This window comes from Pollachius pollachius (assembly GCF_949987615.1).
Source record: "Pollachius pollachius genome assembly, chromosome: 3".
NCBI classification, from domain to species: domain Eukaryota; kingdom Metazoa; phylum Chordata; class Actinopteri; order Gadiformes; family Gadidae; genus Pollachius; species Pollachius pollachius.
In genome coordinates this window covers 28,200,060-28,216,373 of record NC_136936.1, presented here as the reverse complement: position 1 = coordinate 28,216,373, position 16,314 = coordinate 28,200,060, and the positions used below count along the sequence as shown (strand labels likewise).

At 42.9% G+C, this 16,314-nt stretch overlaps 1 protein-coding gene across 1 annotated transcript in view; it reads right to left on the bottom strand.

The window, feature by feature from the left end:
• LOC307073798 (alpha-2-macroglobulin-like) overlaps positions 1 to 15,666 on the bottom strand; it is a gene marked incomplete at both ends in the record, with an annotated part of 44,459 nt that extends 28,793 nt beyond the window's left edge. Inside the window, 15 exons of the mRNA XM_079733757.1 lie at positions 3,952 to 4,101; positions 4,234 to 4,379; positions 4,849 to 4,912; positions 5,394 to 5,624; positions 5,832 to 6,002; positions 6,111 to 6,220; positions 9,890 to 10,004; positions 10,641 to 10,791; positions 10,989 to 11,073; positions 11,160 to 11,328; positions 11,565 to 11,585; positions 14,327 to 14,379; positions 14,590 to 14,743; positions 15,108 to 15,288; positions 15,581 to 15,666. Coding sequence (XP_079589883.1) covers positions 3,952 to 4,101; positions 4,234 to 4,379; positions 4,849 to 4,912; positions 5,394 to 5,624; positions 5,832 to 6,002; positions 6,111 to 6,220; positions 9,890 to 10,004; positions 10,641 to 10,791; positions 10,989 to 11,073; positions 11,160 to 11,328; positions 11,565 to 11,585; positions 14,327 to 14,379; positions 14,590 to 14,743; positions 15,108 to 15,288; positions 15,581 to 15,666 — 1,887 coding nt within the window. The remainder of the gene's footprint in view (positions 1 to 3,951; positions 4,102 to 4,233; positions 4,380 to 4,848; positions 4,913 to 5,393; positions 5,625 to 5,831; positions 6,003 to 6,110; positions 6,221 to 9,889; positions 10,005 to 10,640; positions 10,792 to 10,988; positions 11,074 to 11,159; positions 11,329 to 11,564; positions 11,586 to 14,326; positions 14,380 to 14,589; positions 14,744 to 15,107; positions 15,289 to 15,580) is intronic.
• Positions 15,667 to 16,314: the final 648 nt, after the last annotated feature.

Genomic DNA, 16,314 nt, shown 5'->3' with positions numbered 1-16,314 from the left:
ACACATGACTGCGTGGCCACGCAGCTCATCGGCATGATCACCGACGGCGACAGGATGGCGTACAGAGAGGAGGTGAGAGCCGTGACATCTTGGTGCCAGGACAACAACCTCCAGCTCAACCTCAGCAAAACTAAGGAGCTTAGTTTTGCTGAGTTTTGCTGAGCTCAACCTCAGCAAAACTCAAGTTCAGCTCAACTCCTCGGGGTCCACATCTGCGAGGACCTGACCTGGACTCACCACACCGACACCATCACAAAGACGGCAAGACAGCGGCTCTTCTTCCTCCGCAGGCTGCGGAGGTTCAACATGGACTCCAGGATACTCTGCAACTTCTACAGGTGCACCATAGAGAGTATCCTGACCGGCTGCATCACCGCCTGGTACGGCAATTGCTCCACCCTCAGCCGTAAGACATTACAGAGGGTGGTGAAAGCTGCCCATCACATTACAAGGACGGAGCTGTCATCTATGGAGGACCCCTACACTCAGCGCTGCAGGGAGAAGACTAACCGGATTATTAAAGACCCTCATCACCCTAGTAATAAACTGTTTCAGCTGCTCCCGTCTGGTAGACGCTATCGCAGCATCCGGTCTCGCACAACCAGACTCAGGGACAGTTTCATCCCACGGGCCATAAGACTACTGAACTCCTAAGCTACTTAGCTCACCACTATAACACTTTATAACTTGCCACTTTATACCAGTCAACATCTGGATAAACACGTCTGTTTACATTTTACATTTATTTAGTTTTGCATTTAGGTCCCTGCTCTCCTACTTGTGTTCCTCTTATACACTTACTTTTTATTATTATTATTATTATTATTATTATTATATTAATTTTTTTATTATTTAAGTCTCAGCTTTCCTACTTGTGTTTCTCATATACTTTTACCTTCTCTTATATTGCACTGTTGGAGGAGCCCAAGACTAAAGAATTTCATTGCCAGCGACTGCTCTGTAACTGTTGTGCATATGACAATAAAACCATCTTGAATTTTGAATCATCTTGTATATTTTCAGTTGTTCTTCCGTTGAGGCTAGAGCATGATGATGTTTAGCCTGGCTAGATCGGATCACAGCTTTTGTGATCGCCACGCTTGTGGCGATCACAAAAGCTAACGATTTCAGATGTCGCAGAGCCTAGCACTGTCAATATTTCACCTAGAAACACAATGCCGAGCCGTCCGCCCATTCTCTGACACTACTTCAGACTTTGTAACTTGGTAGATTTTATCATTTATACTTTTTTCAGAATCAGAGTTTACGTTTAATTTCATACCCACTTCATATATTTCCACTTGCTCTCATTGACTTACGTTGAGGCTAGAGTGTAAGATTTTTGATATCATTTCTACTTTTTTCAGAATCAGAGTTTAAGTTTAATTTCATACACGCTGCATATATGTCCAATTGGTCTCATTGACTTATGTTGAGGCTAGAGCTTGGGAACTTTCTAGATGATACTCTAGCCCAATGTGGCTAGTTAGCGACAGCCCAAGATGGCTATCGCTAATCATTGGGGACGTCGCAGAGCCTACACAACGTCAATAGTTATAGAGTGAGATAGAGAGGAAGGTATGGAAGATAGAGGGAGGGAACCAACAGGGCACCACAACAACATCAATATTTAGCCAAGAATTTCAAGTTCTACATAAATATAAGATCCTTTAATGCACGATTTTTTTGAGGGTTGTTTTATTTTTGGTAATGTACCAAACATACATTTTCTGTGGATGTGTCCCTGCACACGGAGTGCACGCGTGCGTTGTGGTAACCCAGCCCCTACACAGCGGCCCTGGAAGCCCAGGGGGCAGGTGATACAGGCGTTCTACCACCCATTTCCCCCAGAGGGCGCCAGGGACCGCTTTGGCGCGGTCCCACTCAACGCAAATTGGAAACACCTGCGATGGAGGAAGGCGATCAAACGCAGGTGAGGGGTATGAAAAAGGAAGCGGAGACACTGTCTAAGAAGGACGTATGGGTACAGTATACGATCGTGGACCGGACCGAGATCGGACCGAGATTGGCTCCCCGGACGGACCCCTGCTCCAGAGACACGTTCCCGAGGAGGCAGACGGACCACACAGACAGACCGCCGTACCCAAAGACCGGGACGACGTGTGTGAGAGAGAGAGGACCGGAACGTCCACAGAGGTTCATGGAGCCCAGACTTTGATTTATAGTTTTGCCATGACGGGAGATTCCCCATTTTTATGATTTGGATTTAATAAATGCGCCTTTGCCGGCTGATTTCACAATAGCGACGTGTACTGATTGGGAGGAGGCGGGGCACGACAGAACCAGGTTACCACAGCGTACGTTAGTAGCGTAAAAGTTATTAAGTCAATTAGGGTCACATTCAGGTTTTTATTGTGCTCAACATAAGTCTTTTACATGCGTATTTTGTATGTTGTGTAATATGTAATCTCATTGAAGAAAAGTTCTGCTGCTCTCAGTGTGTTCGTTACAGACCTTGTGATGTTTGTGTGTGTGAGAGAGATAGATGGGAGGTTTCATGTATACCACATAATGTCATAGTTACTAATTAGGTGAGGTTTAGCTGTGTATTCGTGTATTAGCCATTGCAGAAGTATATCATTAATGGGTTTTCTGTCAATATAAGATTTGGGCGGGTTTTTGGTTGATTAGGCAGTTTTTAGTCTATAATTAGGCTGGAAATTGCCATTCCGATCTGGCAACACATGCTATACACACAAACGATATGCCATATGAAAGCTGAGCGGTATCGGTATCGATAGTGAAAAACTGTTATCAGGATATCCCTAATTTATTTAAAAACCTAATAATATTAAAATAAAATGGGGTTTGAAATAAGTTTTGCCTTTCCTGTAATATTCTTTGTCAATATCAGCCTGTTTCCTAGTCGGTTTGTTGCGCGTGCTAACATCCACGATTACAAGCTAAACTGACGGCAAGATATAAGAGCGCAAATGATGAATGATTCAAAAACACTGCGATCGTGGTTCCAAATGGGAACTATTTGGAAAATAACATTGTAGACAGAATACTTCGAGCAGAACTGTAAAAAACTGAAGTGGACCACAGTGAACCGAGCACAGGTGGTATGTGGTGATGTTCAATGAATCCATGAAACCATAGCATCTCAAACGTCATCTTACAACAGCACAGGCAGTGCTGAAAGACAAACCAGTTGATTTTTCCTTAAAAAACCTGACGGAAGGAGCAGTTGAAGTCCACGATTAATTAGTCAGGGTCAAGATCATTGCGCTCCTCGTTTTGAAAAAGACGAGGTGCACAATGATGTTCAGAAAATATTTCTCGGTGATGGCCGAAGCGAAAAACTGGATGAGAAACCCGATCAGCATCAAAACCTCTGAAATACCTGTGGACTTCACTGTTGGTTAGAAGGAGAGTTTATCAGAATGTCATGTGACAAAACAGTGAAGTATGCTTTAAGAAGGCGGTTGTTTTTGGACTTTTGGAAACAGTAATACAGCAAATACCCTGCGCTTTCGGACAACCCTGTGCGAGAAAGGCTTCTCTTCACTTGCCATCATATAAATGAAACACAGAAGCAGGATTGATGCTGAGCCACACGAAACTGAACCTGACCTCGATTGATCCAGACATCCAGGCCATCCATCCCACCCAACGTGCGTGTGACAGTTCTAGTGCTCCCTGTTTGTACAGCTGACAACAGTTACCAGTTAGTAATATTATTTTAAGGAATAAATGTGCCTCCTGCCTGAACTGTGCATAGCAGAACAGGGCCGCAGGCCTACGCTATTGTATTTAGTTATATTTTATAACATCATCATTATGGTGGTACTTAGGGAGACAAATATTTTTTCTGATGTGGTACGTGGTATAAAAGGTTTTAGAACGACTGCTCAAGACTATTCCGCCTCCTATAATGGTGGAGTGAAGGAGGAAGGCGTGGTGATGGATTCAGGCTGTCCTACTTGCCTTGTCAGCAGTCAGCTTCTTCCCGGGCTCCTTGATAAGGACACTCTGGTCCACTGCACTGATGCCACAAAGGGAGCCTGGGTTGGCTCTCAGCTGCAGTCTGTTCTCTTCGCCTGGGACGGCTGTACTGGGAGAAAACTCCAGCGAGACCTTAATCCCAATTAGATGTTGGGAATATTTATTAACCCCCTTTATCACAGCAGTCCATGTCACTTGGGAAACACTGTTCTCTAACGATACATAACCGCCAATATGACATATAGTAGTATAAGTAACACTGACCTTGTTAGCGAAGCATTTCTCTGTGTCGAAATCAGCTTTGTGGGCAATGACATTCTCACTGGGAAGGCCAGCGTACACAACCACCTGGACCAATGGCGCCATGTCGGGAGACACTTCAAACTTGATGGAGACTTCCCCCTTGGTCACTGAAAGGATCCTTCTATTAGCCTAAATTATCTATAAATTAACAGTTCCATGCTAGCCTGGTCCTACCAGACTCTCGTACTTCATTTCATATGCACAGAGAGTCTGGCCTCTCTCCATTGACAAACTTAAACTCACTTGAAGGAGGGTGTCTGTTGGAGTTTAAAACTATTGGATCTGCCCAGTGCCACTCTGGATCTGCCGTAACCAATCGCTAATGTTTGACTACAACTCAAACTAGCGCACAACCTTAACGTCATTGTTTTCAGACACCCCCACATCCCTCTGTTCGCTGATTGGACCGGCAAAATTTGGCCAGAGAAAACCCGCGAATTTACCGCAAACCCAGGCGTAGTACTGAAGGGAAATGAAAATTGAGCAAAGTTTGTAGGCGGGCGGAGCCAGGCTAGTTCTATACACCGAGAAATTAAGAAGGCTCCAGAGCCTGGAAAGTGCACTGTCCATACCCACCTGGTTCATCCAGAACTTCAACCTTCATGAGTCCTTGTCTGAATATAGCTCCTCGGGCCAAGATCTGCAATGATTAAAGGCAAAGACGTTTTTGAGTTGAATCTTGGTCTACAGTACTCAAAGTAGCTCGACTCAAATTAAAATATCAGTTAAAGGAATGCAACCACTTCTTTTGAAATTGCTCCAGTATTGAGTGGGAACGCAGACGTTATCCGTGATAACTTGTCACTGACATGCAACGATTATATTCATTATAAACACTTTGGAAAGGATCCCTACCGAGATATAGAACTTTCTTCTTTAGCGTTTGCTTGATCCGGTCTGTATTTAATTGTCTAACAAGTCTCGCTCAAGGAGAAGTCTCGCTCTGAAATCTATTTTTAGTGTTGTTGCAGAAAGATACACTGTTGTCAATACAATCTCAACCCTCCTTCACCCAAATATTGAGATAATACTAAGCTGTGCTTTCAGCAGTCCAACACATATATATGTTTCCAAATATCAGAAGCTTTCTGCAAATTCATCTATTTGGACATTTTTCTCACCAGATACATTATATCCACGGGGCCCGGGGCCTCCCCAACAAAAGCGTAGCGGACATTGATGAGCTCCTCCACGTTGCAGACAATCTTGGTCTCCCTCTTCTTCACCTCCAGGGAGCTGATGGTTGGAGTGTCCTTTGTTTTGAGCCTGAACAGCATGGAGGTGTGTTCGCCGTATTCGTAGTGAGGAGTTCTGTACCCTTGGTACTCTTGGTATATGGGCAGCGCAGACACCTTGGTGATAAAAAAACAAAAAAGTATGTAGTTATGGATAATTCAATTTATAATTCAACCGTTTAACATAACAAATATTTTGACAGACTGATGTACAATTGAGGGTTCAATCAACAAAACTTGTTTGCAAGAGTATACAAAGATAGGCCAGAACCATAACTATAGACATCCTTAGGATTTGATGTCTCCACGAATTGTCTTACTTACTGTAAGTTGGAAGTCGGCCGGAAATCTGGATGTGTTGAATAAAAAACTGGCAACACCATCACTATCTGTGGTGAGATTTTGACTGAGCCATTTCTGTGACCACCTCTCACCCTCAAACAGATGGAGCAACATGTCTGGGATGGGCGTGTTGTTGAAGTATACTGCCTTCACCTGATGGATTAACGACAACACATTAGACAGCGTCAACCATCCCTACGTTAGTGGCATCTTGTTTACCGCAGCCAAAACTATTTTTTATTAACTGCTCATCACACTAACCTTGCCTTCCACAACCGATCCTCTCTTATAAACCTCGGGCGTATCAACAAAAGAAAGTTTTCCAATCACATATGAAAGTTGAATTGTTTCACTCCCCAAGTACTTGAGTCCTTTGAAGTCATGAGAACGACAACTGTGTTAGTTTGCAGTGGGGTTAAGCTAAATGTCACGGCAATCTGCATCATTTTTCAATGTGTGTTTGAGATGGAGATAGAAATTGTGTGACTTATAGTGGTGTAAAGGAACAAAGTATAAATTCTTTGTTACAGTACTCAAAGGGGTATTTCACATAATAACATCTCTTTACTTATTTTCCCATATTCCGGGGCTTTTGTGTGCACCCTTGACGGTTTTTGAAAACCTCAATCATTCTATACCGGTTTGTTTCTGTGTAAATGCAAGGAGGGACATGTTGGTGAAACATCTCACTCTGTTATCAAAGAACCAGGGATCACGTTAAGTAAACCAAAGTTATTTTTCTAACTTTGTTCAGTGTTTCACAATGGGAGATATAGACAACTCCCATATTGCATATGCCCCCCGAAGCCGTGCAAATTCAGACAGCAAATATCACTCAGATTCTGGTGAGATCGTCTCCAGCACGGCTTGAGAAACAGAAGGCCCTGAGACATCCAGCCTATCAAACTTAACAAAGGTGTGAGGCGTAGCCCAGCTTGCCGCAGCACAAATGTCACACACTGACACTCCTCTGAAAAAGGCCCATTAAGTAGCCATACCCCTTGTGGAGTGGGCCCTCAAGCTTTTTGGGGGGGGGGGGCTGCAAGCCCCTACATCCATAAGCAAGAGATATAGCCTCTACAATCCAGTGGGACAGCCTCTGGCGGGACAAAGGCCTGCCTCTATGAGGAGTGGCCCAAGACACGAACAGTTGATCCCCTTTCCTAAAAGCAGCTGACCAACTCACATACACATGTAGAGCCCCCACTGGGCATAATGTATTGAGTCTCCACAGACTCCTCCACAGAGGAGAACGGAGGCGGGTGAAACACAGACAGTTCCACCGTGAGACACCTATAGGTTGACTCAACCACCTTAGGCACAAAAGCCGGATTGGGCCGCAGGCAGACCTTGGAGTCCCCCGGAGCAAACTGCAAGCAGGAAGGACAGATAGACAATGCCTGTAAATCACTCACACACGCTTAGCTGTGGTTAAAGCTAAGAGCAACACCACTTTCAGCGACACAAACTTCATCCCCACCGCCCCCAACGGCTCAAATGGGTGATGAGACAGGGCGTCCAGCACTACCGATAAATCCCACAAAGGGAGCAGGGGCCTTGAAACTGGGAGCTTGCGACGCACCCCCTTCATGAAGCGACAAACTAAGGGATGCTGCCCCGCAGGTTTATCTCCAAAGCCAACATGACAAGCTGAGATGGCCTCCAAGTACACTTTAATCGCGGAAAAGGCCTTACCCTTTTCCAACAATTCCTGCAGGAAACACAGTAGGTCCACCATAGAACACAACAATGGCCTGAACGGGACTACTTAGTATTCGTAAGCCCTGTTCTGAAATGCGAACCGGAGAATTATCCGGTGTGTGGGATAGATGGCGATGTGAAAATATGCGTCTGAGAGATCGATCGTTACAAACCAATCCCCTGGACAGATTGAACGACAAAGCACTTTGTGTGTTAACATCCTGAACATGTATTTGCGCAGGTGTCTGTTAACACACAGAGATCTAATATGGGGCAGAGGGACAAGCTCCCTCTCTTTGGAATGAGAAAATACCGGGAGTAAAAACCCTGTTGGGCTTGCTCGTTTGGGACAGCGCTGAGATCGCTTGTTTTTGCAACAGGGCGATATTTCGTCCTCTAGGATTCGTGCCGAATCCCCAGTGGCCATAGAAACTAACACGCCATTGAATCTGGACGGTTTCATAGCAAATTGCATTCTGTAACCCTGGGAAACAGTAGACAGGATCCACGGGTGAACTGCGCATGCGCGCCACTGATCCACTTGAGTAGCGAGCGGGCCTATGTGATCGCGCTTCAACCTTAGAGGAGAGGTCTGCTCTCACAGGAGGAGCGTGAGCTCCCCCTATGGGAATGTAGGGTGCAAGATTTTGTTTATTTTGTTTGGTGCATTTCACCCTTGGCTCTGGTCCTGGTTGTGATAATGTAGGGTTTATTATTTTCAGGTTTAAAAAGAGTTTAAAGTGCTTGGTGACACTGTGAAAATGCTTGGTGGCACTGTGTCAACTGTTGCCCCTGTCTCAGTTCGCTCTCAACGTGAGGCGAGAGAGACTGAGAAAGGGCCCCTGGAGAACTTGAACATATCCAGGTCCCTGAACCATGAAACTTCAGGCTTTGCTCTACCCTCCCAAGCTTTCTTTTATTTATGGGAGGTGGAGAGAGAGAAGCTGGGAGTGCTAGGGTGCTCGCTTCTTCTTCCCATCCTTGGGGTGGGGGAGAGAGCAGTTCCTGGCACCTGCAGCAGCAAAAAAGTGTTTGCCCCATGGCCTCTCTGACCTAGGCTGTTGGTTGGCCTGTGGGCCAGCTGTGTGGGCTAGTCTGTAGGCTCTCTGATGTCTGCTTCCCCCTTGTTTTCCCCTTGCTGCTGCTGTAGCGGCAGATGCAGATGGGAAGATGCAGATGGGAACTACTAGCAGGAGCTGCTTAGAGGGCGGTTGGGCTGGTGGGAGCCTCTTGCCGTTGGGCTGGTGGGAGCCTCTTGCCGTCAGGACACTTTTCCTGTCCAGCGTCTTCCTCTTCCTCTATTCCGTCCATGTCAAGGAGGTCAGAGTTGGCGTTGCCCTCTGCGTCCTCAGCACCCGGTTCCGCATTGAGGAATTCCTAGTGGGTGCTCGTTGAGGCTTTAGCGGTGGCACCCGCCAGGCAGGGGTCCTGGTTGGTAGCCACTGTCACTCTAAGCCTCCTTTCGAGAATTTTCTCCGGCAAAGATGCACAGTGAGCGCATTAATACGGGTCCACTAGCGAAGTTTGAATGTGTTTAATGCCCATACACGCATGGGGTGGGGGTCCCGGCCTGACATGGAGGCTCCACATAGTTAGACTCTGGCTGTTTTGGCTCAGCCAACAAGTTAATGTTAACTGTGCCATGGTAAGCTCGCCTTGACGCGTTAGCTGATAAGCTACACCTTAACCGGCAACACCTGTAAGCAAATACAGGGTAACCCGCCTTTACGCGGACACTGCCCGGAGAACACGGTGTAGTAATAGATAGCTTCTTACGAAGTACCTACTCAGCTGAACCAGGTTAAAAGCCTATGACTGCGTTCGACAACGGAATCCTTGGTAGCACGTCTGTGAACTGTTAAGCAGTTAAAGCTAGCCTAGATGAGCTGAGGGAGCTTGAGTAGCTTTCTAACAGGAAGAAAGAGAGAATGATTTGAGGAGGGAGGGTCGACTGTAAAAGTGCAGGGGGTGGGGCCCTGTGGCACAGTCCGACCTGTCTGTCAAGGACAGACGTGGTGCAATTGGAGCTTCCGTAGTAGGTCACGCCGAGGCGATTCCCATAGTGAAACACAGAATGAAGTTAGAAAAAGAACACTCCTTAAAATGTTTATATGAACTGGCTTCAGAATTACTGGTAACTGCGCAGTTACCCAAATATTTATTTAATCTTTATAAGTAAGGATAAATACTTTTGATACTTAGGTACATTTTATTTGAGCTACTTTTTGACGTTTGCTCAAATTACATTCTTATGGATGACTTTAACCAGTCAATTTAAAAGAAAAGGCTACTTTTATTCAAGTATGACTTTCAAGTACAGTATACACCACTGGACTTACCTGTCCCTTCCTCTTCCACTTCCGCGGTGACAGAAAGTTCAGTCCTTACCAACTTTTCTACACGTGTAAAAAGTGCCATGTTGAAGTTAAATGTTGCACAGCCAGTCTTGTCAAGCTGGGAAAAGTATAAAAAATACAGATATATACACTTATATACACTAGCACTTGAAAATAGTACTTAGCATTGTGTAGCATCTTATCCTAACTATCTTTGTTGAATACAGGGAATGGGTAACCTAGCAATTGTAAATGCTTGGCACTTGTTTCTCTATGAATATCTTTATTGTACTGAAAATATATTGTTGTTTCTTTCTACTGACAAATGTACTTATTGTAAAAGTTTACTAAATGTAAATGTGCATGTTTGTATTAATTTACATATATACTAATAACTAAATGTGTAAGGCTATGCTGCTTTTATTAAAATTTGTATGCTAACTCTGAATGCTCATTCCAGTATAGGTGTGTGTTCTTCTGGCCTAAAGGCTTGAACACACTTAAACACACATACAGAGCGCAAGTGTAAAGCATATCCACGTTTACTCTGTTCCCATCAATCAATTAGCACTTTCACACCGCAGGCGGAGCTAAAGTGTATTGCAGAGCTGAGCACATTGTTCCAGCGTTTAACTGTAATTTTGGCCTTGATCTTTTCAAATAATCAATTTCAATAGCAATTGCAAGAAGGTTCAGCTTCTGTTTGAGCTCTTCGGTGTGTGGATGACTTATAGCGGGTCTGCTGCTACCCTACCTGTTTAGTCTCTTTGTGGCAAGGGACAACAAACTCAGGTTCTCCCTCTGGGTGGTTGGGCGAAAACCTCACTGGAATCATGACATAATGATCCAGAGGTCGGCAGATATGCATCGAAGCAGTGCCTGGCACAGGCTGTTTGTATGTGTAGCTGGATGGAAGAAAATAATTGCTTATGGAACCTCTTTGTTGTAGTCAGAACGTCATGCCTTGATGCCATGTTAATGGATCATATCACATCTTAGCACACAACATCCAACATTAATCAAAAGCACTGATCACATCACCTTAAATATGAGCTAACATCATACCACGATAAATAATCACTATTCGACTCGAGATTCTTACGTTGAGCACACTTCTGCTGTAATTTCCTCTTGAGCAACACTCATTTCTTTAGGCGCCATCACCTTTACGTCAAACTTTGGCAGAACTAGTAGGGCAGAACATGGCTGTTGGTCATTCTCATGCCTGGCAGTACCATGCATACATTAACGTAAGAAAAGGAACAGAACTTACCATATTTCTCCACCTCAAAGCTTTGTGAAAATTGGACTTCGTCGTCCACATTCGACACCTCAATCCGGTATGTTCCAACAGGGGCCTCAGAGTTCAATTTGTAAGATAGCTGCAGTAATGTTCCGTTCGGTGCCTGATTCAACCACTGTCCAATCCGGTTTGTGCCATACTATTTAGGTAAATATATACACATGTAAATATGCTTGGTGAGATTCACTTTATTTATGTCTATAATGGGAAGGCATCGTCACTTTCAAGGAGCATTGTTAAGGAAAATAACCAGCTTCTTAATTAAAATACAGAAAGAGGGCCCTTGTTAACAAAAGTTAAATACTATATCAGATTAATTTATCAGATGATGATCTAAGATCTGTGTATATATGTAGGGTATTTATGCAATCTTACCTCGATTAAAATTTCCTTGTACTGTAAAAAAAAAAGATATCCATTGATGATTGATATTACCTTTTTTTTCAAGTTCTATATATAAAGTTTTGAATGATATGGATATAGTTTAATGACAATATAATTACAAACAGACTTTGATCAAATCTGAAAAAACATATTACAATATATTTAGTATGATTTAACCATTGAATAGTAGTTAATAAAACATTGTTAATATGGAGTCATGTCTTTTAAAACGTATAAATTAATATTTAACAAAATGATCAAAAAAATAACAACTAAAGTCTACGTTAGATGACGTCGTGTAGCAGCGCTGGCCCATTGAAGTTGTGAAATAATGTTCACGGAAGAATTAAAGGATTCAAGTTTTATGTTTAGTAACGATATAACCTATGTTTAGGTTATATGTCGATTTTATTCTAATTAAATAACCACAACTTTCATAACATAATTTGCTAATTAAAGATTAGCTGACTCAACGACCAAAACAGCTGGAGATAATGTTAAGGGGGCTGTTATCCATTGTCAAAATAATAATACAGAAAATAACTTTAGCGAGCACACCGAGTTTCAAGTGCCTGGGCCGCTTTAAAGCAGACTTGCGATTGATCCAACAATGGGGCGTTTTTGTTTTGTTTAGAGTTATGGCGCCCCCTGTCACCGAAGAGGTCCTTTACTTTTCGAAGACCTGCTTACGCACGGTTTTTAGTGTACCAACATGGACTACCCTGAGTTGTTTGCCTTCGGATTGGTTGAAGTCAGTGTTTTTTCCCCCATTGACTTTTAAATTGACCTTGTGAAGCCATTTTGTTAGCTAACAAAACAAACTTTCCACATTACCTAGCGAGGAGGTCCTTAGAGGCTTAGGCCCTTCAAAAAAAAAGGATTTTAGGCCTCTGGGGTTCTCTGAAGTGCACTTTGGATTGGTTGAACAATCTTGGCTCATTTGCATAATCATATTTCTTCATAAATCGGCAATTACCCTGCCATGTCTAACATAATCACAATGTAAGGAGTATATTTAGCAATTTGTCGGTCTTTTTGGTTTACGGTTTGGGTTGAATTTTATTTCAAGGTTTTCAAAACTTTCAAGGTACAGCAAATGTAACATAATTCACACATTCATACCAACCGGCCACATATGCCCTTGCCAATTAAAGAGGCTTCTTACTCATCTTAGGGAGGGATCCTGAGGCTAGGGAGGCGTCCAGCTCATACAGGAAGCCATTCATCACAATTCTAGAGATACGAGCGGTCAAGATGTTCGAGAGACCCAGAAGCCCAAGGCCACAAAAACAAGTGCAATTCCCACACATAGCCGCAAGAGATCAGCATAGAGTACACATACGGGTACCCAGGAGGCGGCATAACTGAGTCCACGCCTGCCCAGTATTAAAGTCACAACACATAGCCCAGGGGGCCAGAACGCTCCAGGTAAAGCATCCTTCAGAATGCCCCACTAAGTGTATCTCCACGCGTGCCTATACAATTCCCTTCCTTTTGCTTCATAGAGGCTAGTCTAAACCTTTACCAAATAAAGTGAGTTAAAGCGATCCTGACTCTGCAAACTTTTTCCAAAGAACAAGGCACAAAATCTATTCAGACAGACCTAATGGTTCCCAATTACAAAATGATTCAGCATGTCAAATAAGGCCCAAATACCAGGTTTCAGATTTAAAAAAAAAACCGGGGCGCGGCTCACAGCCTTATAAGTTTGACCACTAGTTATAGCGCCCCCTGTGGTCATAGCGGGTCAAAACCTTTTGGAGATCTCCTTACATTCGGTCTACATACGCTTACTTAATTTGATATTTTTCAGGTGTTCAGGTTTGGAGTGGTTGATTTTAGGATTCACTTTCCATATTAAACACTTATATTATACATATTAATAAAGAAAAATCTGCACAGGTCAGTCTATAAAGGAAGACACGCACTGCATTGGTATATGCCCGACTTTTGGTAGGGATTTGGTGCAAATCCAAACATAGTAGGTAAATATTGAGAATGGGGAGGAAGGAAAAAATGATAAGCCGCAAGATTAGAATGTTGTGGCTTGCTTAGCAACCACTAATAAGACACATAATAACAATAGTGTGGCTTGCTTTGCCACCACACTAATAAGACACATGATTACAATAGTGTGGTTTGCTTTGCAACCACTAATAAGGCACATGATTACAATAGTGTGGTTTGCTTTGCAACCACTAATAAGACACATGATTATAATAGTGTGGCTTGCTTCGCAACCACACTAATAATCAGACACATGATAACAATAGTGTGGCTTGCTTTGCAACCACACTAAAAAGACACATGATTACAATAGTGTGGTTTGCTTTGCAACCACATTAATAAGACAAAATATTACACTCATAAGTAGAAGTCAATAACGATTTCTGCTCTATATCAGGCAAATTGGCATTGATTTTACTGTCAGCCAAAATGTTTGCGGTCCTTTAACTCAGCAAAAAACTGTTTACTTAGTAAGTAGAGCAGCCCCCTCATGAACTGTTGTCCCAGGTCAGAACTGTAACAGGGGCCTTTGAACAGCATTGAGCTGTTTACCCAGCCTGACCCAACATGAGACCAAGACCGAAGTGCACAAGACGCTTTTTGTGAATCATTTATCTAATTTCTCTTTGCTTTTGCTACCGGCCACAGTCCATGAAATAAATAATTCAAATATTTTCAGATGCATTCAATTTACCGATTTCAGTTTAATGGCATTTTACTTAACATCTGCAGCAGATCGCACTCACCAGCTCGTTGACTGATCTGAGTTTGCTGTCAAGGGTTATCACTCTGAAATGTACTGCAAGGAGAGAGGACAGATACAGTCTAAGGAAATCTTCTGGGGAATGATTTAGTTTCACACACAGCAGACTTGACATTTGACACCGCTTTATTCTTTAAAATCCATCAGTTTTAGATAAATTGGATATAATCATTGATTGCAATGGAATGATTTTAGTTCAAAGACGTTTAAATGTTGAGTGATTCAGTCAAATGAAACTGAAATTACCAGTTTGTCCTGGGAGGTAGATAGGTTTATCCGTTTGGATGAACGTCTGTGGGTTGTAAGATTTGATCATCACTTTCCTCACTTCTTTCATTACAAAGTCTTGGCCTCGAAGAATCACCGCCAATTCCTGTACAGAATTCTGCACTTTTGGAACCTGGAAAAATGTTTGGTTTTGTTTATTATTTTGTGATCTGTACGTAATTAAATTAAGCTAAACATTTGGTTCAATATTTTTCCATAAAAGTTTTTTTTATACAAATATGGTTTATTACACAAACATAATGTTGGTACAAAGACTTAAACAAAATAACCCTGATCCACCTTCAATTTCTTTCATTAGAAAACCTCAAAATTATTGAGATTAAAGTTTGATAAAACAAAGGTCAAAACATGTATTAAATCTCACAAACAGGATTATAGGCAGCAATGCTTTGTATTCAGATTGATTTTTGGTATTGTTACATTCAACAAAAAATAAGCATAAACCAATTTAATCAGTTTAGGAAAGAGGAGACAACCTTGAAAAGAATACATTGGCGAAACTGTTTATCAGAGGTTTGCTGAAACAGCGTTATGTTCTCCTCCTCGGACATCAGAGTGACAGTCATTTGCAGCGTCTCATTTGGCCTGAGCAGACTCACGCAGAACCTGCTTCCAGCACCGGCCTCCAGCACTGCTGGGATGGTCACTATGTAGTACCTGCAACAGAGCACACACACACACACACACACACACACACACACACACACACACACACACACACACACACACACACACACACACACACACACACACACACACACACACACACACACACACACTGCTGTGGCTGACATAACAGGATAAGCTGTTATAACAACTGTATGGTCCTAAAACTGTTGCTTGTTGGTGTGTACTGACTTTTGCCCTTCGGAAAGGGTTGGGAGCTCGTTTAAAGTACATTTTACTGTCTGAGTTAGTGAGTATCTCACAAAAAAACAGGTAGACTTACGGTACTGAAGCAACCTGGCCCAAAGATGTCCAGCTGAAGCAAGCAAACGCTAGCCATCTCCACATCTGTAAGGCAGCTGGCTCCATGGCTGACTGGGCTGTCCTTACAGTTGGATCTCTCTCATATAGGCTGTGCTAAGAGGGGCCGTCCTCCAACGCATGACCTCTTACACACACAAATGCAGAAGCACACACATACTGAGGGTCAATCTTCGATTGAGATCTGGATCTCATTCCGGTCTTATTGGCTCTGTGGTCCTTGTCAAGCAAACCATGACTCATTTTGTGGTGTTTTGTCATTTAATGAGGGGAAAATAAGACTTAATGTTTCCAGACTAAACATGTTTGATTTGGATGTTTAAGGCCTTGTCATATGTCACATGTAATCCACATGCTACAAATGCCTTTTTCAATTTGAGATTTGAGGATTATATTTTAATTTCACACTGATTGATATGATTCAATTACATAAAGTGGGGTACAGACATGAGAGTGGCAGGTCAATATATGAACCGTTTGGCTGCTTTTACTGTAAGGAGGATTAAGCAATTCCGTTTTTTACTCCCATTACAGCATGTGATGTTTGAACAAGTGAAAAAGCTCTTACTGAAAGTCAGCTGATGAAGGCAGCCAAAGGTCGAGCTATTGACCAACACTTTGATAAATACAATACAATTTTGATGTTTTGATCTATAAGGAAAAGGTTGATAAGGCACTTCCGTTTATAAACCTTTG